The 25,653-nt window shown below is 37.1% G+C and overlaps 1 protein-coding gene across 1 annotated transcript in view; it reads right to left on the reverse strand.

The window, feature by feature from the left end:
* The window catches only part of LOC128548044 (uncharacterized), a 56,126-nt gene that overhangs the window by 12,818 nt on the left and 17,655 nt on the right, over positions 1 to 25,653 (reverse strand). The window contains exons 2-6 of the mRNA XM_053522336.1: positions 18,110 to 18,552; positions 16,032 to 16,103; positions 14,035 to 14,671; positions 13,457 to 13,495; positions 11,406 to 11,486 (exon numbers count right to left, since the gene is read on the reverse strand). Of these exons, the coding sequence (XP_053378311.1) occupies positions 11,406 to 11,486; positions 13,457 to 13,495; positions 14,035 to 14,671; positions 16,032 to 16,103; positions 18,110 to 18,502 (1,222 nt within the window). The 5' untranslated portion in view covers positions 18,503 to 18,552. The remainder of the gene's footprint in view (positions 1 to 11,405; positions 11,487 to 13,456; positions 13,496 to 14,034; positions 14,672 to 16,031; positions 16,104 to 18,109; positions 18,553 to 25,653) is intronic.

Below are 25,653 nucleotides of genomic sequence, written 5' to 3' on the forward strand. Positions count from 1 at the left end.
AAATCAAGATCTTATTGTGACACAAGTTTTGTGCAAGTTTGTTTAATTTCAATCATAAATGAAGCTACTATTGTGCAGACAAGATCAAAATAGCTTATTCTGGCCCTTTCAGAGGCCATAACTCTGGAACCCATTAAGGAATCTGTTCAAAAAAGAAACCAATATCTTATGTTGATACAAGTTGTGTGCAAGTCTGGTAAAAATCAAATCATAAATGAAGCTGCTATTGTGCAGACAAGGTCAAAATAGCTACTTTTGGCCCTTTCAGGGGCCATAACTCTGGAATCCATAATGGGATCTGGCCAGTTCAAGAAAAGAACCAAGATCTTATGGTGATACAAGTTGTGTGCAAGTTTGGTAAAAATCAAATAATAAATAAAGCTACTATTGTGCAGAAAAGGTCAAAATAGCTTATTTTGGCCCTTTCAGGGACCATAACACTGGAATCTATAATGTGATCTGGCCAGTTCAAGAAAGGAACCAAGATCTTATAGTGATACAAGTTATGTGCAAGTTTGGTTAAAATAAAATCACAAATGAAACCACTATTGTGCAGACAAGTAATTGTGGACGGACGACGGACGGACGACGGACTAAGGGCGATTACAAAAACTCACCCTACGTGACAGGTGAGCTAAAGATATGACCGAGTCATGTTGGGTAGTTTTAAAGTTTGCTCACTTCATTAAAAATTAAAAGCTGTCCGTAAGACAGTTAAGCTCGACTATTCGAAATATTGTCCCAGAAGCAGGATTAATATTACCCATAATGTTAAATATCAAAAGAGTTTAAGTTCAAAAGGGGACATAATTTGACCAAAATGCATATCAGCGTTATGGGACTTGATGCTATCAACTAGTTTTATAACCCCGAAGGCACATGTGAAGTTTCAATTCAATATCTGCATTAGTTCTGGAGATAATGTAATAGCTGTAAGTACTTTCACGCAAAACTTTAATCAGGATTTTCTTAGTCCAATGGGGGTATAATTTGGCTAAAATGCAGGTCAGAGTTATGGTACTTGACGCTATCAACTAGTTTTATAACCCCTAAGACACATGTGTAGTTTCAATTCAATATCTGCATTTGTTTTGGAGATAGTAACTTGCATGTAAAACTTTAACCAGAATTTTCTAAGTCCAAAAGGGGGCATAATTTGCTCAAAATACATGTCAGGGTTATGGAACTTGGCCCAGTGAGATTGGTAATTGACCTAGAAAAAGAAAAAAATAAGTTTCAAAGCTATATGCCTTTAAATGATAGCTGTATGTACTTGCATGCAAAAACTTAACCAAGGTGTGACGCCGGCGACTGGGTGGGTAGAATAGCTAGACTACTCTTCGAATAGTCGAGCTAATAATCTTGACGCAGAAGTAAAACCTACCTACAATTTTCCACAATATGTAATCTAAAGGGTAAAGGCAAAATAGAGAATTTTTACCGCATGTAACTCAGTATTCAAAGATGTCTAACTCTGCCCCTTTTGCTCTTAGGGTAAGTTACATCTGAACAGCAAGAAACTGCTTACCAAATGAAATCTTTCCGCTTTTCTTACAGTAAATCAATAAAATGTCTTGAAAAAAAGCTTACCAGGAAAAAAGGAAAATAAGAGGAAAATGGATCCAGTGAGGCTTGAACCTACATACGCGCCCCTGAACAATTTCAGCTGGTAGGAATTGAATACTCTTCAAAATGGAGGTACTATATCAAGGGTTATTTAATACCTTAAATTAAATTTTCAAAACAATAAAAAGAAGTACAAATTTCTCCAATATCAGCATATATTATGATCTTCAGAATGTATTAAGTCTTGTTTTCAGCTGTAGATTAATTAGTCGAACTAATCCACTGTAGTAATATGTCTCATACAACATGCGTGTTTTGTTAAAGATACAAAATATTAAAAACTGAGATTTTACAAACTTAATTTGAATTGTCTCAATGGTTTCATTGCAGTCTTTCGCTATAACTATCCGGGTAGAAATAGTATGTCGTTACGTGAATATTTGAGGACGAAAACATCACGAATTTACCGGCGATTTTCAAAGGGCCGACTAGTTTTAAAATAATGTTTCTTTCGAATTAATTATACCCTTTAATGATATGTCAGTAGGAAACGGGCGTAAATATTTCGTAAATATTATCAATGGGTCGTATCTGTCTCTATCAACAATGAATAAGCTACTGAGTTTTTATTTCAAAATGTTAAGAAGACGCAACTTGGTTTTATATTTTTTCTTTTCTTTGGGGCCCTACTGAAAGATGACCCCATTTATTTGCCTCGTCAAATGACTAGTAAGGGTCGAAGCACATTCCCTAGTAGTTTTAATACGTACATGGTTTTAATGCCGATTATAGATCTACGAGAATTTTGTATTCATAACTTTATCATGACATCACCATACATTAGGTGTTCTAAGCTCTAACTTACCATTCAGAGAGATGCATTTTCGAGTACCTAACACACCCGCTGTAGTGAGGTAAATAAAATCTGAAAAGTAGATCCCTCGGAAGCACCAAGAACAAGGCAAACAGTGAAAATTGCAGACTCGGTTTGATTGAGTCTGTTCATGAGCAGTAATGTAAAATGCAACACTGCCCACGCCCCCCTAGCACCGGTTTAAGCATTATTCAGTCTTAAAATCTATATGAGTTGAACTCAGCATTTACGCATCATATAAGTACCAGAAATCAAGAGAGAAACATCCGCAGATGTAGTCATACGGCGGTGCACATGGAACCTTTAATGATGCACAGAGTGCATTTCCATGAAAAACGGCGTATGGTCCCAAGATAAAATGACGGCTTTGTAAAGTATTGACGTTCATTTGCCGCCTTTCTTTACGTGACGTCTTCCACATTACGTTACGTTTATGACGTCACGTCCGTTGTATTGATATGTAACGTTAGTGATATTAAAAGGTACGAACCACACACAACGTGTATTTATGGAGTCTTAATCCCTTTCCGATATTGGTGCCGTAAACAAATTTCATAGAGATGGAAACTTACAAGTCAATCAGAGAAGGCCATCGTCGAATTATACGTCAGTATTTACAACGCACTGAAGCTGCAAAAGAAGAGCCGACACCGACGATCTTCAATGCGATATTGAACAACATTCAGAAGAAACAGGAGTGTGTGAGAGAGTCAGATCAGAAGATTCTAGAGCTACTTCACCCAGAGGAGATCGGGACAGAGATGATAGAGGCCGACGAATATCACCTGAACTTAGAGATCCAGATTAACATGTTCAAGGAATACAGACGTTCAGAGGGCTTCGTTTCAGAGACAGATATCATGCGACCTGAGCAGACGTTACTGGTATTTCCCGCTATACAGACATCGCGACAGACTGTAAGTATACCAGAGCAGCCAAAATAAGAACGAGTAACGATATTACGAATAGACCCATAGTGAAATTGTATCCATTGGATTATGAAGGGACTTTTCCAGTTATCAGTAAAAGATTCGCGTGACAAACAGTATACAGAGACATTACAACAGACTGTAAGTTCAACCTTTTCTCATCCGCGTACATTACCAAAATTATCGCTTCCGATATTTTCTGGAGATCTATTACAATGGCAGACATTTTGGGACAGTTATGAGTCAGCAGTACATACTAACCGCTCTCTTACTGATATCCAGAAGTTTAATTACCTAAAAGCCCAGTTAAAAGGTCCCGCCGCTAATACTATAGCAGGATTCGCTTTGACGAACGCAAACTACGAGAGAGCAGTCAGCTTATTACATGAGAGATTCGGTCAGGTCCATAAGATTATACAAGCCTACATGCAAGCCCTGTTAGAACAACCACGTCCTATCAACACGTTACCCAGCCTCCAGAGTTACTACGACCAGTTAGAGTCCTACATCCGCGGTCTAGATCAATCGGACAATTTCAAGAGACTTACGGCTCGCTACTCATTCCAGTCATTATCAGTAAACTTCCTGCGGAAGTACGCAAAAATTTAACAAGACAACACGGAAACGTTGGATGGACTCTAGCAGAACTTCGGAAGGCGATCTATAAAGTAATTACCGTCACAGACGCAGGTCAGTCCGTCATACCGTAAGTACATGACAACCCTCGAGTTATCGCGTCTTATTTCACCGGAAGTAGAGGTAAACAAAGACTCCCAAGAAGTTTGGATATGAGAAACCCTGCAGCTACTGAAAAGAAAGCCTGTGTGTTTTGCAGTGAACAGCATTCCCCGATCGACTGTACCAAGGTAACTACTAACCAGTCCCGTAATGGCAAGTCAAGAATAAACAATTGTGTTTTAACTGTCTTGGTAGTCATCAAGTGTCAAAGTGCCGATCCAACTTTCGATGTCGCAGATGCCAACGGAAACACCACACCAGTATATGTGACCGGAAATCTGCCCAGCCGACAGCTCCCACAGTCCCTACAGCCCCAACAACCTCAGATCAACAGAGAAACCAACAAGCCATAGCCATACTCCAGTCTTCGACGCAGTGTACTATTGAAGACAGCCATCGCCCCAGTGTGCAACCAGCAGTTCAGAGTTGACGCCACAATTCTTTTTGAAGAGGGAGCTCAACGCCCATTTATTACAGAAAATTTAGCCGACGAACTACATTTACCCCGTGGAAATCCCGAGATAATTCATCTGACGTCCTTTGGAGACTCGAACCAGAATGTACACTTCATGGATACGTCCACTGTATACCTAGTAACTGATTCCGGAAGGAAGACAGCCATCAAGGTCCTTGTTTTGCCAACCATTGCAGTACCATTACGTAACCTACAGCGTGATGTGAAAGACTTACCCTATCTACGAGGACTTAAGTTAGCCCACCCAATCACAGATGACGAATTAAAAGAAATTTCCTAGTTGATAGACGCAAACCACTATTGGAAGATAGAACAGTACGCGGAAATGGACCTACCGCAGTAAGCTCCAAGACTGGATACCTCCTATCCGGTCCAATCCCGAGTTCACCTACGAATACGCCCACTAGTCACATAATGAATGTGCTTACCTCACCATCAGATGGCCACGAGTTAGAGCGCTTCTGGAAACTTGAGTCCATGGGTATTACACCAGAAGAGGATCCATCCAGTACAGAATACCTACAGACTTACCAGACCACTGCAATCAAGTTCGAAGATGGATGTTATTCCACCATGTTGCCATGGAAACTAGATCATCCTCCCTTACCCTCCAGTTACTTCATAACGAAACGACGCACAGAGAAAACGATTCACCTCCTACGTCAGGAGCCACACCTACTTAATAAGTACGGCAAAATCATAAAAGAACAAGTTCGCAGAGATTTCATAGAAAAAGTCCCAGACTCAGAGATAGCCTCCCAAGATGGCCATTATATTCCCCAGCATGAAACACCCATTCGTATAGTGTACGATTGTAGCTGCAGAGAATCCCGGAACCAGCCAAGTTTGAATGATTGCTTAGAATCTACTCCCCCGTTACTGAACAATTTGACCAGTATTTTGGTGCGATTCAGACTTCACAAATACGTCATATCTACAGACATCGAAAAGGCATCTCTACACGTGAGATTAGACGAGAGGGATCGTGATTACACGAGATTTCTGTGGTTAAGTGACCCTACCGACCCAGATAGTTCCCTAGAAACCTACAGATTTAAGGCTGTGTTATTTGGTGCTACCTGTTCCCCCTTCATACTTAATTCGACGATTCTGAAGCATCTCCAAGACAACAACAACTGGATATGCTAGATCCTTAAGAGAGACCTGTATGTTGACAATATATTGACAAGCTTTCCCGAAGAATCGGATACACTCAAATATTATCGTTACGCACGAAATCTCATGCTAAAAGCTGGTTTCAACCTTCGGTCATGGAGCTCAAACAGTCAACAAATGAGGAACCTAGCTACGTCAGAGAAAGTGCTTGAAGCAGACGACACCACGAAAGTACTTGGTATGTTATGGAATACAGTTACAGACGAAATGATGTTTTCTGCAAAACTAGTCCCCGTTACAGATGTGATCACAAAACGAAATTCTTCAACATTCGTCCCGTATCTACGACCTGCTTGGCTGATTGAGTCCAGTTACCGTTAGAGCAAAAATCCTACTACAAGAACTTTGGCAACAGAAGTACTCCTGGGATACAGTCTTACCTAAGCACGTTTATGAGAAATGGTCAGCACTTGTGACAGACCTCAACGTCATGAACACCAAGGTTTCCAGATACTACTTCAGAGATCCATGTGCAGCAGACGACCGTGTCAATACAACAGAAGAGATGTCTCTACATATTTTCGTCGACGCTAGTACCTAATCATATGGTGCTACAGCCTACCTGTGTACATCAAACCAGTCTACCTTTGTTATGGCAAAGACCCGTGTAGCTCCATTGAAGAAACTTACGTTACCCCGCCTAGAACTTATGGCAGCTGTGGTGGGTTCACGCTTAGCCAGCCATCTCCAGTCTTCATGCAGTATTGGTTAAAATAATACCTACCTGTGGTCTGACTCCTAGATTGTTCTACATTGGCTACAAACCACCAAATCATTGAAGCGATTTGTGAAAAATCGGGTTGAAGTGATTCAACAACTTACCTGTTCCCGGAATTGGAAATACTGCCCCACCCAAGACAACCCCGCTGACTTAATGACACGCGGTATATCAGCGACACAGTTTACCAACAGCAAGATCTGGATGAATGGTCCTTCCTGGATAACCAAACCATTAAATTGGCCAACATGGCATACTAACGATGCGACTATGATGACAACGGTATCGAGTGATTCAATAGAGTATGAACAAGGGAGACAATCGCCACAATATTCACCAGAATCGCGTACAGAGTTACGTAACGTTATTGACGTAAGTAAATTCAGCAAGTACACGAAGCTTCAATGAGTGACAGCGTATGTACTACGGTTCATAAATAAATGCAGAGAGAAAACCTACCCACATCATGATCAACTGATAACTAGTGAACTACAGAAAGCAGAGAAAGTCTTACTACACAGCTGCCAACATAATACTTACCAGGAAGAGATTGCAAACCTGAGAACAGTTCGTTCAAGACCCAGTCAGACCCGACTTGTGATTGTGAAACAGTTACGACTCTTTCTTGATGAAGATGGTTTCCTTCGATGTGGAGGGAGAATCCACAATGCAGACCTTGATGAAAAGACTAAATTCCCATATCTAATACCGACCAAAGATCCACTTACCCGACTCCTTGTTGCCGACGTCCACAAGAGACTTCTTCATGCAGGACAGAACTCAGTAATTACTTACCTTCACCAGAGGTATTTGATACCTTCCATACGTCAGAGTGTTCGTACAATACTTCGTAGATGTCTTGTTTGCCGTAGAATAGAAGGGAAGGCATACTCAGCCCCAGACCCACCTCCATTACCGCAATACAGGGTAGAAGACGCATCACCATTCACTGTAACTGGTGTAGATTTCTCCGGAGCTCTCTACGTTCGAGATAGTTCCAACAACGAGTCCAAACTATATATCTGCCTCTTCACGTGTGCGTCCACCAGAGCCGTGCATTTGGAACTTGTACCCAACCTTTCCGAAGAGGCCTTCCTGCAAGCGTTCAGACGATTCACCAGCCATGGATCCGTTCCCACACTAATGATTTCAGACAACGCCTCCACATTTGTTGCAGCCTCCAACCATATACAACGCCTGTTCGAATCCCAGACAGTACAAGACGCTCTTAGCATGAAAGGTACCCAGTGGATGTTCATCCCGAAATGTGCTACATGGTACGGCGGCTGGTGGGAACGTCTTAATTGGTCGCACAAAATCAACACTGAAGAAGATACTGGGCCGATCCTACATCAGTTTCGAGGCATTACAGACAGTCGTCACAGAGATAGAAACAGTGATGAATGACAGGCCACTCACATATGTAACATCCGGTTCGTCAGATCCAGAACCCCTGGCTCCAGCTCACCTTCTCTACGGCCGAAGATTAACTATGTTACCGTACCAGAACTCTACAGATGATTCAGCGACGAATACTAACCTTAACAGTGGTGTTGACTTATCTCGACAAGCCAGACTTCAGCAGAAGATCGTACAGCATTTCAGAGATAGGTGGCGCCACGAGTACCTCACCGCCTTACGAGAACATCACCAGACGACGGGAATCAACGAGCAGAAGATAAACGTTGGAGATGTCGTCCAAATTCATGATGAATCTCCCCGTTCCCAATGGAAGCTTGCGGTCGTGCAAGAACTAATTTACGGAAATAACGGATATACTAGAGCAGCCAAAATAAGAACGAGTAACGGTATTACGAACAGACCCATAGTGAAATTGTATCTGTTGGAAATGAAGTGAATTTTCCAGATATCAGTAAAAGATTCGCGTGGCAAACAGTATACAAAGACATTGCAATTTTAGAAATTTGTGCTATTTCATTAAGTAACTGTGGCTGTTTAAGTGCCAAAAAGAGAACTTTTGATAAAGGAATAGTGATATAAAATACTAGAACCACAAAGAGACCTTCAGAAGAACTATAGATATCCTTATTACTTTCGCGGCCCCCAGTATGTAAAGTATTGACGTTCATTTGCCGCCTTTCTTTACGTGACGTCTTCCGCATTACGTTACGTTTATGTCGTCACGTCCGTTGTATTGATATGTAACGTCAGTGATATTAAAAGATACGAACCAGACTCAACGTGTATTTTATGCAGTCTTAATCCCTTTCCGATAGGCTTTGCCCTAAAACAATGGGAAAAACTAAAAAGGGAGGATCTGTGTTATATGGAGCCTGCGTATCACAGAAACTGCCAAAAGATAGATTTAAAAAACAGGCAACATATCCAAAGAGTGATTAAACAATACCCTATGCTTGTAAAGCGAAAATATTGGAACCACCCAGGCCGAAATATGTAAGCTAAAAAATGAAACAACATAAACGTCGTGCTAAACGATCTGACTGAAGAGATCGAAATATAACAAATCTAAATGCCAACACATGTTTGCAAGGGCTAAAATCAATAACTAAAAAACAAAACATAGAAACATTTTTTTTTTGTAATCGGGTGGTGTGCTTGTTAATATGCTTTTTTATCTCTAAATATTCCAAAGTTGTAATGCAAAACTCATATCCCGTTGATTGTGTATAAATGTGCTAAAATGCAAAATAATAGATCATGTATGTGTCAATTGTGATCGTGCTACAGTGCACACTATCCTATATAGCTCTGTAGGGTACGATTAGCTTATAAATCAAAGCCTTGAAATGTCTGATGGTTGCGTGTTTTGGTAGATATATTTTTTGTTTAAATGCCAGTCTAAGAATATACATGAACGAGAAACAAATACAAATTTAATGTGCCTCATATCTAAGATGAACTCTGCCTGACCCAGCTTGTGATGTAACCATGGGCTGGAATACCTTATCATTGACAGATTTTACATATATGTATATAATTTAAATGGTCAGTGTGAGTGGATACAGGTTGAAAAAGAACTGCTGTTCATTGATAATTCATCCGCATTGTTCTTGAATAGGACTATTTTGTGTAGCATATGAACATCCTTTGGAAGTGATTCGGAATGATTGTCAGAAATACACTTTAACTTTGGTAGCGGGATAAAACCCGCAACCAAAAATAGAAATTATGCTTTTAAAATGGGCCAAAGTTACTACTCTTCTAAAATGTAATTAAAAATGATCTTTTTCGGGTATATAAAACCTTGGCAACAGTTTGTTTTTTTAATAAATTTGACAAATATTCTATTTTATCTAAAGATTATTATTTTTTTAAAAACCTAGTCTTTCTTTCTTCCTTTCTTTCTTCTTTCCTGCAATTTGCCATTCAAAGGAACAAATGCTATATAGCATCGTAATTACTTTTATTAAGCACACATTGATGAAAGTAACAAAACTGTAGCTTGAAAATATATGAGTACATATTAAACTATTTTATCAAATTTAACTGCGACGCAATAATGAACGAACATGGTCATCTTTGTGCCGTTTTAAGGTATAATCTATAAGAGGGTCATGATGGCCCTATATCGCTCACCAGAGTTGATCTGGCCTACTGACCTAGTTTTTGACCCCCACATGACCCAGTTTCGATTTTGACCTAAAGATCATCAAGACATTCTGACCAACTTTCATTAAGATTGCGACCGCCAGAGTGTTCACAAGCTTTTTCTTTGATTTGACTAGGTGACATAGTTTTTAACCCAACATGACCCAGTTTCAAACTTGACCTAGAGATTATCAAGACAAACAGTTTGACCTAGTTTCATAACGATTGAGTCACAATTGTGACCTACTGAGTGTTCAGAAGTTGTTCCTTTAATCTGGTCAACTGACCTAGTTTTTAACCACAACTGACCCAATTTCATTACTGCTCTTATGATCACCAAGGCAAACATTCTGAGAAAGGTTCATAAATATTGGGTCACAACTGTGAGCTCTAGAGTATTCACAAGCTTTTCCTTTGATCCGGCATACTGACCTAGTTTTTGACCCACATGACCCAGATTCTAACTTGACCTAGGGACCATCAAGACATATATTCTGACCAAATTTCGGAATGACTGAGTCACAACTGTGGCCTCTTGAGTGTTCACAAGCTTTTCCTTTGATCTGGCCTATTGACCTAGATTTTTAACCCAGTTTCACTAGAAATCATCAAGATAGACATTCTGGCCAAGTTTCAAATAGATTAGGTCACAACTTTGGCCTCATAAGTGTTCATAAGCCATTTCCTTTAATTTGACCGGATAAACTAGAGTTTGATCCGACATGACCCAGATTCGAAGCTGACCTAGAAATTTTCTAAACAAACATTCTGACTAATTCTCCTGAGTTTCAAACTAAAATTGTTGTCTCAAAAGTGTTGACAAGCTTTTCCTTTGATCTGGCCTACTGACTTAGCTTTTGACCCCACATAACCCAGTTTCAAACTTGACATAAAGGTCATCAGAACAAACATTCTGACCAAGTTTCATAAAGATAGAGTCACAAATGTGACCTTCAGAGTGTTCATAATCTTTTCTTTTTATCTGATCAGGTGACCTAGTTTTTGATTCCACATGACCGGATTCAAACTTGGCGTAGAAATCATCAAGAAAAACATTCCGACTACGTTTCGTAAATACTGGGTCAAACTGTGGCCTCTAGATTGTTCACAAGCTTTCCTTTGATCTGGCCTACGTACCTAGTTTTTAATCCCACATGACCCAGTTTCAAACTTGACCTAGAGATCAACAAGACAAACATTCTGACCAAGTTTCAGAAAGACCGAGCCACAAATGTGACCTCTAAAATGTTCAAAAGCTTTATCTTTGACTTGACCGGGTGACCTAGGTTTTGACCCCTCATGACCCAGATTCGAACTTGACATAGAAATCATCAAGACAATCATCAAAAGGTAACTTACCTTCCATTTCCCTGCCTCTTCTTAAAAACAATCTTTTGAATACATTAGGGGTTTTCCTTTTTACTGCTTCTTCAGATCCTCCTGGAAAAACGTTTCGAACATGTATTACTATAAGGCTGTATACTAATACAGGTTTTGTCGGCCGTTTTTATAGCCGTTATTCGGCTATATTCCCAATGCCAAAAAGTATGTATTTTTCCCAAAATGAGTGCAAAAATTCCCAATCTACATTCTGAAAAAAAAAAATCATCAAAATTGCACAAACATTTACCAAATTATGGACAATTGTGTAATGACAGTATGTGAAAGGTTGTACAATGTGAAACAAGTGTATAAGAAAGTGCTTAAACACATCTTAACTATATCCTATGGGACTAAACATTTCCTAATTTGGAACATTTATGCGTCAAAATTCCCAATTTAGGGGGTATAGGCTATGTTCCCAAATTAGCTAGAAAAAACCCTGCAATAAAAGAAATTGTTCTTTGTTTCATATAAAATTCAGCTACTTCAGAACAATTTTGTAACAGTTTCTAGATTTTCACTCCGTCGTACACCTATTTTCCACAAGATATCCATACAGCTGCTTCAAGAAAACGATAAGAAAAAGGGGTGTTGGATAGTATGCAGTGAAATGTAAGTCAACTGAAGTCAGGTACCCTCATATCGGAAATGGTTTTCAATGTTCAGGCCCCTGTGACCTTGACCTTTGATGGGGTGACCCCAAAAAACAATAGGGGTCGTCTACTCCAGCAGCCCTACAACCCTATGAAGTTTGAAGGTTCTAGATCAAATGGTTCTCCAGTTATTGATCGAAAATGAAGTGTGACGTACGGACGGACGGACAGGGCAAAAACAATATGTCTCACCCAGAGAGGGGGAGGGGAAGAGATAATAATGAAATTTAAACGGGTCGTCAGATAGTCACAAGTGTATTATATATTGCTTTTGTGCAATTACCGTGCTTGAGTTCAATTCCCGTATAGATAATTATACTTTTTCCATAATGTTACGTGTGTGATTTATAGCCATGTATTTAGTGTCCTAAACGCGCAAAACAAAATATTAGAAACCAAAAATAGACAATGATATCATTCTAAAAATAGACTAACGCATTGGTACGGGGAACACTCGTTTAGTTACGGGAGTTTGAGGAGTGAACATTATATGTCCAGATTTGCTGAGGGTATCCTAGAAAGTAGTTCTTTGAAATTTTGAAGTTTCCAATTTAATGCTATCCCTACTTTGACATGTTATATTCCTAATGTATTTATTGATACTGTGTACATTTTTTTGTCATTTCTGATGTCTTTAACTGTTGTTTTATGTGTTTTTCAGGATTACATTTCTGTGCGGAAGGATTAAAAAAACTACACCAGACTGGTGGCCGTGACAGATGTCAGTGGGAAGTTTAAACATGGACTAGATTCTTTGATGTGTAGCAAAAAAAGTTCATCGTTGATGGTGGTGTTTTTCTGTGATATATTGACTGGAGTAATATTGCTCTTCAGAAATAAAGAGCTGTCAATGCTGCAATCTTGTTGCGAAATTCACAATCCATGTCCAAAGTGCTTGTTTTACTTTACAGCAAAGAAGGAGAAATTGTACCGGGCCGACACCTGAGACAAGAAACACTTATAAATGCAGTATGTTTACGTTCTTAAGTGTTAGATGTAAAGTCCATAAAATAAACATACGTGTTTGTAAACATGGACGGATCCAAACAGAAAGGGAAGACGCATTTTATAAAAATATTTCGATGGCAAAATACAATACATATCGTAGTCCTGACCAACCTATAAACTGGGTCAATCCATTATATAAGTACAACAACACGGATGACACATTTAAACGAGCTGTACAAATGCGAACGTAATAATTAAAAAAAGCCATGGGGTACTTTTACCTTAGTAGTCACGACACTTCAGCAAGAATTATTAATAATAAAGTCTGTAAAGAGATCCTTTGGAAGCATAGAATGCAAACAAGCAAAGTCATAGCAGACTCGGCCTGATTGAGTCAAAAACAATACTGAAATACTGAACACTTACTTGTTGCTGCTGATTCTTGTGTACTCGTCTCTTCTTGTTCTGTAATAAGTTCAGGTAAACCTAATTACACATTTTCTCAGATATATACTTTATGTGCACGTTATAATGTAATAGACAATAATAAAAGAAAGTCTCGTCGTCAAGGGCAGACACCAAGGTACAATGACTGAATGAGAAACTAATAGTATTTATTGTTACATCGAATTCATATTTTCATTTTAAGTATTTCATAAACCAATAACTTACAACTAAAGTAAGATTACTACGGTTACTTTAATTATGCATTACAAATTATAGGGCAATTCAGTTGTTAAATGTTCACAATCTCAACTGAACGATCAGATACACGTAATTCTTGTATATTCCTTTGCGTTGAGAGACCATTTCGAGGGCTCAGAATGAAACTAGACTATCTGATTCTATTTCTAAATACACTTAGACTGGTTTCGCTCAGAGCCCTCGATTTGTGCTGTCAGTAAATTTTCTAAAATAACTGAACATAGCAGAATTCTTTTAACATTTTACATTGAAATTAACCAACTATTACTATTAATATAAAACTGAGAATCCGATTTTACCTTTCTGTTTTTGTGTTGATTCATTGCTTTTGGCTATTTGTTTTTCAAGATCAGCTACCTTGTTTTGTGTGCCCCTTATAAGTTCTGTATTTTCTGATGTGCACTTGTATATTTCTTCAACTTTTCCCTGCTGGAGCTTCACCTCTTCCTTTATGGATTGATCATCAACTTTCACTTGTCTTAAATCGACCTCAAGATCAGCTACCTTGTTTCGTGTGCCCCTTATAAGTTCTGCATTTTCTGTTGTGCACTTGTATATTTCTTCAGCTTTTCCCTGTTGAAGCTTCACCTCTTCCTTTATGTATTGATCATCTACTTTCACTTGTCTTAAATCGACCTCCAGATCAGCTACCTTGTTCTGTGTACTCCTTATACGTTCTGTATGTTCTGATGTGCGCTTGTATATTTCTTTCACTTTTCCCTCTTGAAGCCTCATCTCCTCCTTTGTGGATTGAGCATCTTCTTTCACTTGTCTTAAATCGACCTCTACACCTTTTTCAAGTTTTCTCCACTCATCCACTTCTTTTTGTATCCTTTCCTCTGCTGCTGGATCTAGTGGACTTTTTTTAATGTCATCAATTGTCTGTTGTAAGTTTGGAACCTGCTTTGTCACCGAAGTGTTTAACCTCATAAGGATCTGCATGTATGAAATGGAATGAAACGTTCTTTTATTTTATAATGACCTTTTCGGAGAGTGAGCAGTTTCATTTCTTGAGCTTTTGAAGTGAAACAATTAATATCATCCAGGATTTCCTGGGAGCGTAGAATGCAGCAAAAAAGAAATATTGCAGAATCACTTTATTGAGTCTGTTTTTAAGAAATAATAAAACCGCTCACGCCCGCTAGAAATAGCTTAAGTTGATTTCGATAATGCATAAAGAATGGCTCCGTGATATAAAAAGACCAGACAGTATAATTTATAATAACTCTAAATCCAAGTGCCAGAAAAATTCGTATTTCCCAATACGGCAGTTAAAGAATAAATAAAATCCATGAGGAGATTTGAATTATTCTGTTTGACTAAGTCTGTTAATGTATCCGATCCACAAATAAACAAGATCTACATGTATATAACAGTAAACCTGTGTGTGTTAAAACTTCCTAAATGACCAAACAGTAAGTGTGAAAACGTTTGTAAATTATACAGGCATTATATAGACTTCTCAAAATCTGACCGTAATAACATGTTTACAAGTATGTCAGAATATTCTCATAATCACAACGGTCATTATGTAATCATATAACCGTAAACAAAAGATATAAAATCAATCACTATTGGGAATTTTCGTAAATAAATAACTAGTACTGAAACATACAAAATAATTAAATTTAAATCTGATTTACAAAACATTCGATTGTGATTCTCTTAGCTTAAGTTGAAAACAAAAACAATATGTTGACAATGTAAACAAAAGTTAACATTTCGGACAAATTGATAAAAAATCCGCTGAGAACAATAACAACGCAATTAAGGTATGTCAAAACAATTTCTGTTAAGAACTTTGCTATATCTGACCAGTTATAATAGTAAACACAAAGTCATTCATGCCAAAACTTAGAGGAGAGAACATTCCACCGTTATGAAATTTGTACCAACAATGACCTAAACATGTAAATAAAATGGGTAGCATTTGTAAGAATCATCAAATTTTCACCCAAGTCAATAACAGATGATTAATTAACTGAAAACTGGCCTGCGAGCTGTCATTGTGGCACAAATATAATATTATTCTTGTTTAAATGGCAAAACGAAGACTTAACTGAAGTCGAACAATTACTACTAACTAAACAAGCAAGACAATCTTTAGAATATAAATTGACACTATGTTGTAATGAAACTCTTTTTAGATATATGTTATGAATTGGTTTTCAAAGCTCAGTTCTGAAGCCGGAAAAATAATAACGAAGTATATAATCCGTTAAGATGTAAGTGAACTAGTTGATATTACACAGCGATATTACACAGCTTGGATGTAATAAATCTGTTATTTTCTAACCTGTTCTATCGCAGTCCATTTAAAACGAAAATCTTTCAACTTGATTCCTGTTGTTGTCGATATATGACTCATCTGAAAGTAAAGGGTAACGTAGAAATGAATTACTCTCTTTTAAAAGTTGAAAACGAACCTATTAATTTTCAAGGAGGTGCCACGAAATGTTTATTTTAAAGACTTTAAGATTACCTACACTCTCAGTTGTTAACAATATCTTAATATATTTCTGCTTATAACAAGAGATCACAGAGTGATCTTGGCGCCCACCAATGTGTCATTTTTTAGTGTTCCAAATTTCGCGACTTACTGACTAGCTCAAGGTCAAATTTCATTTCCGTACACAACAGTGTGCATGTGGTCCAAATTCGAAAGCTGTAGTTTGAGAAATGTGAAAGTAGGTCACTAGATCAATTTCAAGGACGAAATGTGAAAGTAGGTCACTAGGTCAAAATCAAGGTCAAATTACACTTCAGAACACAAATTTATGCATGTGGTCCAAATTTAAAGCCTGTACCTTCAAAAATGTGAAAGTAGGTCACTAGGTCAATGTCAAGGTCAAAGTTTGTTTCGGTACACAATCCTATGCATGTGGTCTAAATTTGAAGCCTGTAGCTACAGAAATGTGAAAGTAGGCCACTAGGTCAATCTTAAGGTCAAAGTTCATTTCGGTACACATAACTATGCCAGTGGTCCAAATTTGAAGGCTGTAGCTCGAGAAATGTGAAAGAAGGTCACTAGGTCAAAATCAAGGTCAAATTTTATTTCGGAACACGGAACTATGCATGTGTTCCAAATTTGAAGCCTGTACCTTCAAAAATGTGAAAGTAGGTCACTAGGTCAATGTAAAGGTCAAAGTTTGTTTCGGTGCAGAAAACTATGCATGTGGTCAAAATTTGAAGGCTGTAGCTTGAGAAATGTGAAAGTAGGTCAGTAGGTCAAAATCAAGGTCAAATTCCATTTCAGAACACGAAACTATGCATGTGGTCCAAATTTGAAGCCTGTACCTTCAAAAATGTGAAAGTAGGTCACTAGGTCAATGTCAAGGTCAAAGTTTGTTTCAGTGCACAAAACTATGCATGTGGTCAAAATTTGAAGGCAGTAGCTACAGAAATGTGAAAGTAGGTCACTAGGTCAAAATCAATGTCAACTCATGTCAAGGTTCATCTTGCCACTCAAAACCATACATGTGGTCCAAATTTGAATGTTGTAGGTTATTGACAAGATTTTAAAATCTTTTCCCTATATAAGTCTATATGAACCATGTGACCCCCCAGGGCGGGGCCATATTTGACCCTAGGGGGATAATTTGAACAAACTTGGTAGAGAACCACTAGATGATGCTACATTGCAAATGCCAAAGCCCTAGGCTTTGTGGTGTGGACAAGAAGATTTTCAAAGTTTTTCCCTATATAAGTCTATGTTAACCATGTGACCCCCGGGGCGGGGCCATATTTGACCCTAGGGGGATAATTTGAACAATCTTAGTAGAAGACCACTAGATGATGTCATATACAAAATATCAAAGCCCTAGGCCCTGTGGTTTTGAACAAGAGGTTTTTCAAAGTTTTTCCCTATATAAGTCTATATAAACCATGTGACCCCCGGGGCGGGGCCATATTAGACCCCAGGGAAATAATTTGAATCATCTTGGTAGAGGACAACTAGATGATGCTTCATACCAAATATCAAAGCCCTAGGCTCTGTGGTTTTGGACAAGAAGATTTTCAAAGTTTTTCCCTATATAAATCTATGTAAATTATAGAAATAAACAAAGGGCCATAACTCACTAAAAAATTGTTGAACCAGTCTGATTTTCAGGGGGACACAACTAGGGTACCAATACATCATTCTGACAAAGTTTGGTTAAAATCCCCCCAGTAGTTTCTGAGGAGATGCGATATTGTTAGAAATTGTTAACGGACGGAAGGACGGACGGACTGACGGACGGACGGAAGGACGACGGACCACGGACGCAGAGTGATTTGAATAGCCCACCATCTGATGATGGTGGGCTAATTAAGAGCTAGAGTTCAACTTGAACTGTCAGAATTAAAATTCGTAGAAGGAAGAATATAAAAAACCTCATTTCTGTAGAATTTGAGCCTGTAGATGTCGGCCTCAATTGATTTGTCTGATGCATTCGGAATAACATTCCAGTTGAATTTTCGATTAAAACCACAACATTTCAGATTCCTTAGAAGGCATATTATAAGCGTAATGTCAAAGTCTGCCGTCGATGGAGGTTGTCCACCTGGTGCCGGATACAGCAGATCATATTGGACTTGGGTTATTGTTTTCTGTCCTTTCAGACGTGTAATTGTCGGTTTTTCTTGACTCAGGCATATACTCAGAGAGATGTTCTGTGCGTTGAGCTTCTGGTCTAGTATATTTCGTAATACTAGAAGTCCTCCATCTATGATAAGCACTTGTAGACGGAAAAGGTAAACACGATTTTGAGTGTCTACAGTTGCCATTTTCCTCCTCCTTAATTCATATTAGACGAATCAGTATTAATTTCACATATCTGTAAAGAAAATTGCTATTTTATATTGTTTTGCAAATGAATTAGCAATCACTTCATTAGTGAACTTTAAAGGTGGTTAATCAGATTTTGATCAAGTAACGAATATGTTCAAAATTTTTACACCTGATTGTATTTACACTTATTTGTGACCAATAACAGCTTGGTGGTGTCTTAAACAAGACCTTAAAACAGCGTGCTCGACTCTTCTCAGTGCTTGACTCTGAATCAGGGCTTTGCCAGTAAAAACTTTATAAATATTTGATCAAAAATTTCTAAGTTAAAAAGGGGCATAACTTTGTTAAAATTCAAACAGAGCTATGGGGATTGTTTCTCCTGGTGTAGACTTGGATAGTAAATAACTATTTTAAGTTTCAAGTCAAGTTTCAAGTCAATAGCTTTGATAGTAACAGAGATACATGACTTAATAAAAATCTAAGCTAAAAAAGAGGCATAACTATGTCATAATTCAAATCAGAGTTATGAGGACTGTTTCTCCTGGTGTAGTAACAGAGATACTTGACTTAAGAGGCATAACTTTGTCAAAATTCAAACAGAGCTACGGGGATTGTTTCTCCTGGTGTGGACTTTGACAGTTAATAACTATTTCAAGTTTCATGTCAATAGCTTTGATAGTAACAGAGATATTTGATGTTTTCAAAAACTTTTAACAAAAAATCCAAGTTAAAAAGGGGTATAACTATGTCAAAATTCAAATAGGAGTTATAGGGATTGTTTCTCCTGGTGTTGACTTTGATAGTAAATAACTTTTTTAAGTTTCAAGTCAAAGGCTTTGATAGCATAAGAGATATTTGACTTTATCAAAAACTTTCACCAAAAATTCAAAAGGGGCATAATTCCATCACAATTCAAAACCAGAGTTATGGGGATTATTTCTCTTAGACTTTCATAGTTAATAACTATTTTAAGTTGCAAGTCAATAGCTTTGATAGTAACAGAGATATTTGACGTTATCAAAAACTTTAACCAAAAATTCTAAGTCAAAATGGGGCATAACTTCAGCAAAATTCAAATCAGAGTTATGGGGATTGTTTCTCCTGGTGTAGACTTTGATAGTAAATAACTATTGTAAGTTTCAAGTCAATAGATTTGATAGTAACAGAGATATTTGACTTTATAAAAACTTTTAACCAACGCCGACGCCGACGCTGGGGTAAGTGCAATAGCTCTACTTTTTCTTCGAAAAGACGAGCTAAAAATTGATTTTTATTCTCTTTAACAAACCTAGATATATATTTTTAGAAGAAGCATGTATTTCATAAACATTTTGTCTGTGGAATTCTATGAATATAAGATAAGGGTATAAAGTAAAGCCTGACAATAAGTTAATTCTACATGAAAGGTATCCTCAAGCCTTTCATAACGCTGATTTTTTTTTAATCGGACCAATATCAAAATTTACATACTGCTAAATTCTTTATTTAGCAAATAACCGTTACATAAATTAAGTTTCATATGTTTCTTCAGTGTAAGCTATAAAACATTTTGACCAATTCTCATAAGATTTGAACTTAAACTGTGGACTCTAGAGTGTTAACAAAAACTTTTTCTTTGATCTGGCTAGTGGCCTAGTTTTTCATCCAACATAATCTTGTGTCAAACATGACCCAGGGATCATTAAGACAAACATTCTGACCAAGTTTCAAGAGGACAGAGTTTCAACTATGTACTCTACAGTTTTCACTATGTTTTACTTCGAATTGACATGGTGACCTAGTTTTTGACCCAACATGACCCAGACAAACATCCTAACAAATTCCTATGATTTTAAAACTAATATTATGGTATCTTGAGTGTTAACAAGATTTTCCTTTGATCTGGCCTACGTTTTTATCCCACCTGACCAAATTCAAGCATGGCTTAGGGGGCGTGGGCAGTTTTGCATTATCAATTTCTGCTCATGAACAGACTCAATCAAACCTAGTCTGCAATTTCCACTGTTTGCCTTCTCCTCGGTGCTTCCGAAGGATCTACTTTTCAGATTTTAGAAATCATCAAGACAAACATTCTTTTCAAGTTCCATGAAGAATATTGAGTCACAACAATGGCATCTAGAGTGTTCGCAAGCTTTACCTTTAATTTGACTGGGTGACCTAGTTTTGACACCACATGACCCAGATTCAAACTTGACCTTGAAGTCTTTGAGACAAACATTCTGACTAATTCTCTTGATTTTCGAACTTAAACTGTGGTCTCTAGAGTGTTAACAAGATTAATCTTTTGTTTTGGCTTAGTGGCCTACTTTTTTATCCCACATTTAACCAGTTTCAGATTTGGCCTAGAAAACATAAAGGCAAGCATTCTGACCAAGTTTGATAAAGATTGGGTCACAACTGTGGCGTCTAGAGTGTTCACAATCTTTTCCTTTGATCTGACCGAGTGACCTAGTTTTTGAAACCACATGACCCAGATTCAAACCTGACTTAGACGTCTTCAAGGCAGACATTCTGACGAATCCTCATGAGTTTCGAACTTAAAATGTGGTCTCTAGAATGTTAACAAGATTTTCTTTTGTTTTGGCCTAGTGGCCTACTTTTTTATCCCACCTAACCCAGTTTCAGGTCTGGCCTAGAGATCGTTAAGGCAAACATTCTGACCAAGTTTCATGAAGATTGAGTCACTACTGTGGCCTCTAGAATGTTCAAATGTTTTTCCTTCGATCTGACCGATGACCCCACGTGACACAATTTCGAACTTGACCTAAAAGTCATCAAGACAAACAATCTAACCAATTCTCATGAGTTTCAAACTTAAATATTGGTCTCTAGAGTGTTAACAAGATTTTCCTTTGATCTGTCTCTAGAATGTTCAAATGTTTTTCCTTCGATTTGACCGATGACCCCACATGACACAAATTCGAACTTGACCTAAAAGTCTTCAAGACAAACATTCTGACGAATCCTCATGAGTTTCGAACTTAAAATGTGGTCTCTAGAATGTTACCAAGATTTTCTTTTGTTCTGGCCTAGTGGCCTACTTTTTTTTTTATCCCACCTGATCAAGTAACAAAGTTGGCCTAGAAATCATTAGGGCAAAGATTCTGAATAAGTTTCATGACGTTTGAGTCACAACTGTGGCATCTGGAATATTCATCAGATTTTCCTATGATTTGATCGGTGACCTAAATTTTAATCCCACATGACCCAGATTCAGACTTAAGCCAAAGATCATAGAGATCATAATTTCGACAAAGTTTCATGAAGATAGGGTTTTAAACGTGGCATCTGTTATCAATCTTTTCTTTGATTTGTCCGGACGACTTAGTTTTTCACCCCACATGACCCAGATTCAAATTTGTTGTAGAAATCATAAAGACAAACGTTCTGGCAAATTCTCATGAGTTCCAAACTTACATTGTGGACTCTAGAGTGTTAACAATATTTTCCTTTGATCTGGCCTTGTGACCTAGTTTTTGATCCCACGTTACCCAGCGTCAAACGAGACCTAGAAATCATTAAGGCAAACATTCTTTCGAAGTTTCATGAAGATTGAGTCACAACAGTGGCATCTAGTGTATTCACAAGCTTTTCCTTTTATTTGACTGGATGACTGGATGACTTAGTTTTTGATACCACATGACCCAGATTCAAACATTTCCTGGAAGTCATCAAGACAAACATTCTGACTTATTCTTTCAAACGTAAATTGTGGTCTCTAGAGTGTTAACATGTTTTTCTTTTTATGTAGCCTAGTGGCCTACTTTTTTTATTCCACAAAAACCAGTTTCAAATTTGGCCTAGAAATCAAAGCAAACAGTCTGACCAAGTTTGGTAAAGATTGAGTCACAACTGTCGCCTCTAGAGTTTTTACAAGTTTTTCCTTTGATTTGATCGTGTGACTTGATTTTTGACTCCACATCTCTTTTCCTAGAGATCATCAATACATATATGTGGCCTCTAAAACAAAAGTGTTACGAAGCTTTTCCTTTGATTTGAGCAAGTGACATAGTGTTTGACCCCAAATAACCCAGTTTCAAACTGAACATAGAGATTATCAAGACAAACATTCTAACCAAGTTTCTTAAGAAAGATTGGGTCACAACTGTGACCTTTAGAGTGTTCACAAGGCAAATGGTGACGAACGGCGGATGCCAGACGATGACCGATCACAATAGTGAAGTGCTCAATGTGAGCTAAACATTTTACTCCGCTGTTGTTTATCCTGATTGTCTGGGTCTTCTTGATCACATAAATGAAAGTTGCAACCAATCAATCATGCAAGAAGTTACCAAAGTGTGTTTATTTTACTTGAAATAAAATCAGTCTAGAGTTATCTACCCTGATCATCTGTGACCACCTGAAGACATACACTTTAACTATACGCATGATTATAGATAAACTTAAATTTATGCATCGGGGCGTGTCTGTACTTTTAACTCATAACAATACTGCGGTAATCGGCAAGGATAGCAGGTAAGTCACGCCTCACTAATTGTCGTTGAATTACAGGACTGATGAAGAAAGAAAAATAGAATGTAAAATATAGCAATTTTTGTAAATCAAGGGCACATAACTCTGATCCTATTAGACTGATTTAGCTCTTTGAACTCATCAAAGATTTTTTAATCATACACATTCTGTGTAGTATATGGATTGGTGAAAATTGAAGTTGCTTGACTGAAATAAGGGAAAATAAAGCAATTTCTGTAAAATCAAGGGTGAGTAACTCTAGTGCTAGAGGTCAAATTTCACTTATAATCGAACTCATCTGAGATCTTATGCTCATACACATTCTGTATAACTTTGATTTGGCTTGCTGAATGTGTTATAGTAAATAAACAAGATAAAATATGTTTTGTTTTTTTTGCAAAATAAAGGTCTCATAACTCTGGTCCTACTTGTCTGATTTGGTTCGAAATTGAACTCATCCTAGATCTAACAGCAATACATATGATATACTGTGTAAATATTTTCAGATTGGTGAAAAAATGAAGGTGCTAGAGTGTAAACAATGTAATATATAGTAATTCATGTAAATCAAAGGCATATAACTCTGGTCTTTCTAGCCCGACTTTGCTCATAATCATACTCATGCAAGATCTGGAGGTAATACACATTCTTTGAAAATATTATTAGGATTGGTGAAGAAACAAAGATGCTAGCATGTGAACAAGGTGAGGTGATATATATAGCAAATTTTGTCTATCAAAGGTAAATAACTCAAGACCTACTAGCTCGATTTTGCTCATAATCAAACACATTTAAGATCTAAAGGTCATACACATTCTACATAAATGTGATTAGGATTGGTGAATAAATAAAGTACTAGCGTGTAAACAAATGGAAATATAGCATTTTTTGTCATTCAGTGTCACATAACTCTGATCATTCTATCTTGCCCATTATCGAACTCAACCGAGGTCTTGTGACCAAAAAACACTGTAACCAAATTTGATAAAAATTGCTCTGAAAATATGGATGCTAGAGTGTTAACAAAGTAAATTTGAACGGACGACTGACGGACGGACGACGGACTTCAAAAATAAGCTGTTATCGATATGTGAACCTTTCGACTAAACCAAACAAAATGTTTGAATTGATAGATATTACAATTATTCACTTGTCTGTCGTAAAAAGATAATAGTAGTATAAGAAAGGATGGTGCGAGCGCAGTTTAACCTAATTTAACATTTAACCCTTGACCAAAACCCCGGCCCAAATGCTGCCCAAATTTCAAAAAATTTTTAAAAAAAATTTTTAACCCAAATTGTTTTTAAAACCAAATAGTAAAAAAAGTTTAAAGATAATTTAAAACACTTCCCCCCAAAATTTAATTTTCCCAAAAAACCCGCCAAGTGGCAAAAATGGGCAGTCGCCTGCCAACTTGAAAAATTTTTTGGCAGAACGTTGGAAAACACAAATTAAACCCAATCAAAAGCCGCCATTTTTCCCTGCCAAGGGCAGCAATGGGGAAAATTTGTCCTCCCCCCCCAAAACTTGGAAAAACCTTTGGCAAATTTTTGGGCAGATTATTTTTATTGATAAAATTTGTAAAAAGGTAAAAAAAACTTTTTTTTTGAATTAATAACTACATTATTGGGGTACACAAAAAATTTAAAAAATTTTAAAATTTAATTTTTAATTTCCCAAAAATCTTTTTTCCATAAAGGGAAGGGCATTTTTTATTCGATACGGGTTTAAAACATTTTTAAATCTGATATAAAAACACCCCGGTATGGGTTCCCCCGATCTTGTTGTTTACGAAATGGGTTTTCCCATTCAATTTTAAGATCTGAGGTAATTTATCCGGCAAAAGCGAAAAAATGTTACTTCTGAAAGATTTAAATTTCGTTAAAAGGGAAAGAATGAAAAATTTTTGATCCTTGGGATAGATGGCTTTAACTTTTTTTTTATACATAAAATTTTAAACTGATCAGTGGTCAAACCCCTCACCCTGCCTCAGCTTCTTTTTTTATAATATTGATAAATGTACCAAAAATTAGATCATTATCAGTACTCCACCGCCTAAGTATAAAATGTGATTTTGGGGTTTTTTAACCGGAAAAACCGGGTTCACCTATAGGGCTCGCACCCTTTAAAAAAAATTAAAAATCTTAAAAACTTTTATATACTTTCCCGGGTTTTTTTTAAATTTACAAACACCCCCTTCATGGGCACATCTAGAAACAGCTAGTTTATATTCTTTTTTGTGTTTAAAAATCTTTAAAATCTACAAAATTCCCAGGTTCCAAATTAAATTTGCTTTTAAAAAATAGTTCAGCCCGGGCCATTTTTTTCATTTTTAATATATCCAGGCATTCTGGGGGGTAAAATACTTTTTCATTTTTTACGTAACCCAAAAAGATTTTAAATTATAGTATTAAAAGAAAAACACTTCATGCCCCCCCCCATTTCCTCCCTTTTTTTTCTTTTTTTTTTGTCTTTTTTTTTTAAAGTTTAAAAAAATATTTAAGCTAAATCTTTCAATTCGTTTTGTTGTAGCAATTTCCCAGAAGCAATAAATTGTAAAACAGAAATTCTTTGTTCTAGCAATTGTGTTTCTTGTTTTAAAAGCATTTTTTACTTCTATAATTTTTTCCCAATTTTTAGAAATTTTTTCATCATTAGTAACAATTTCTTTCGA

The sequence above is a fragment of the Mercenaria mercenaria genome, chromosome 13, assembly GCF_021730395.1.
Source record: "Mercenaria mercenaria strain notata chromosome 13, MADL_Memer_1, whole genome shotgun sequence".
In the NCBI taxonomy this organism is placed as follows: domain Eukaryota; kingdom Metazoa; phylum Mollusca; class Bivalvia; order Venerida; family Veneridae; genus Mercenaria; species Mercenaria mercenaria.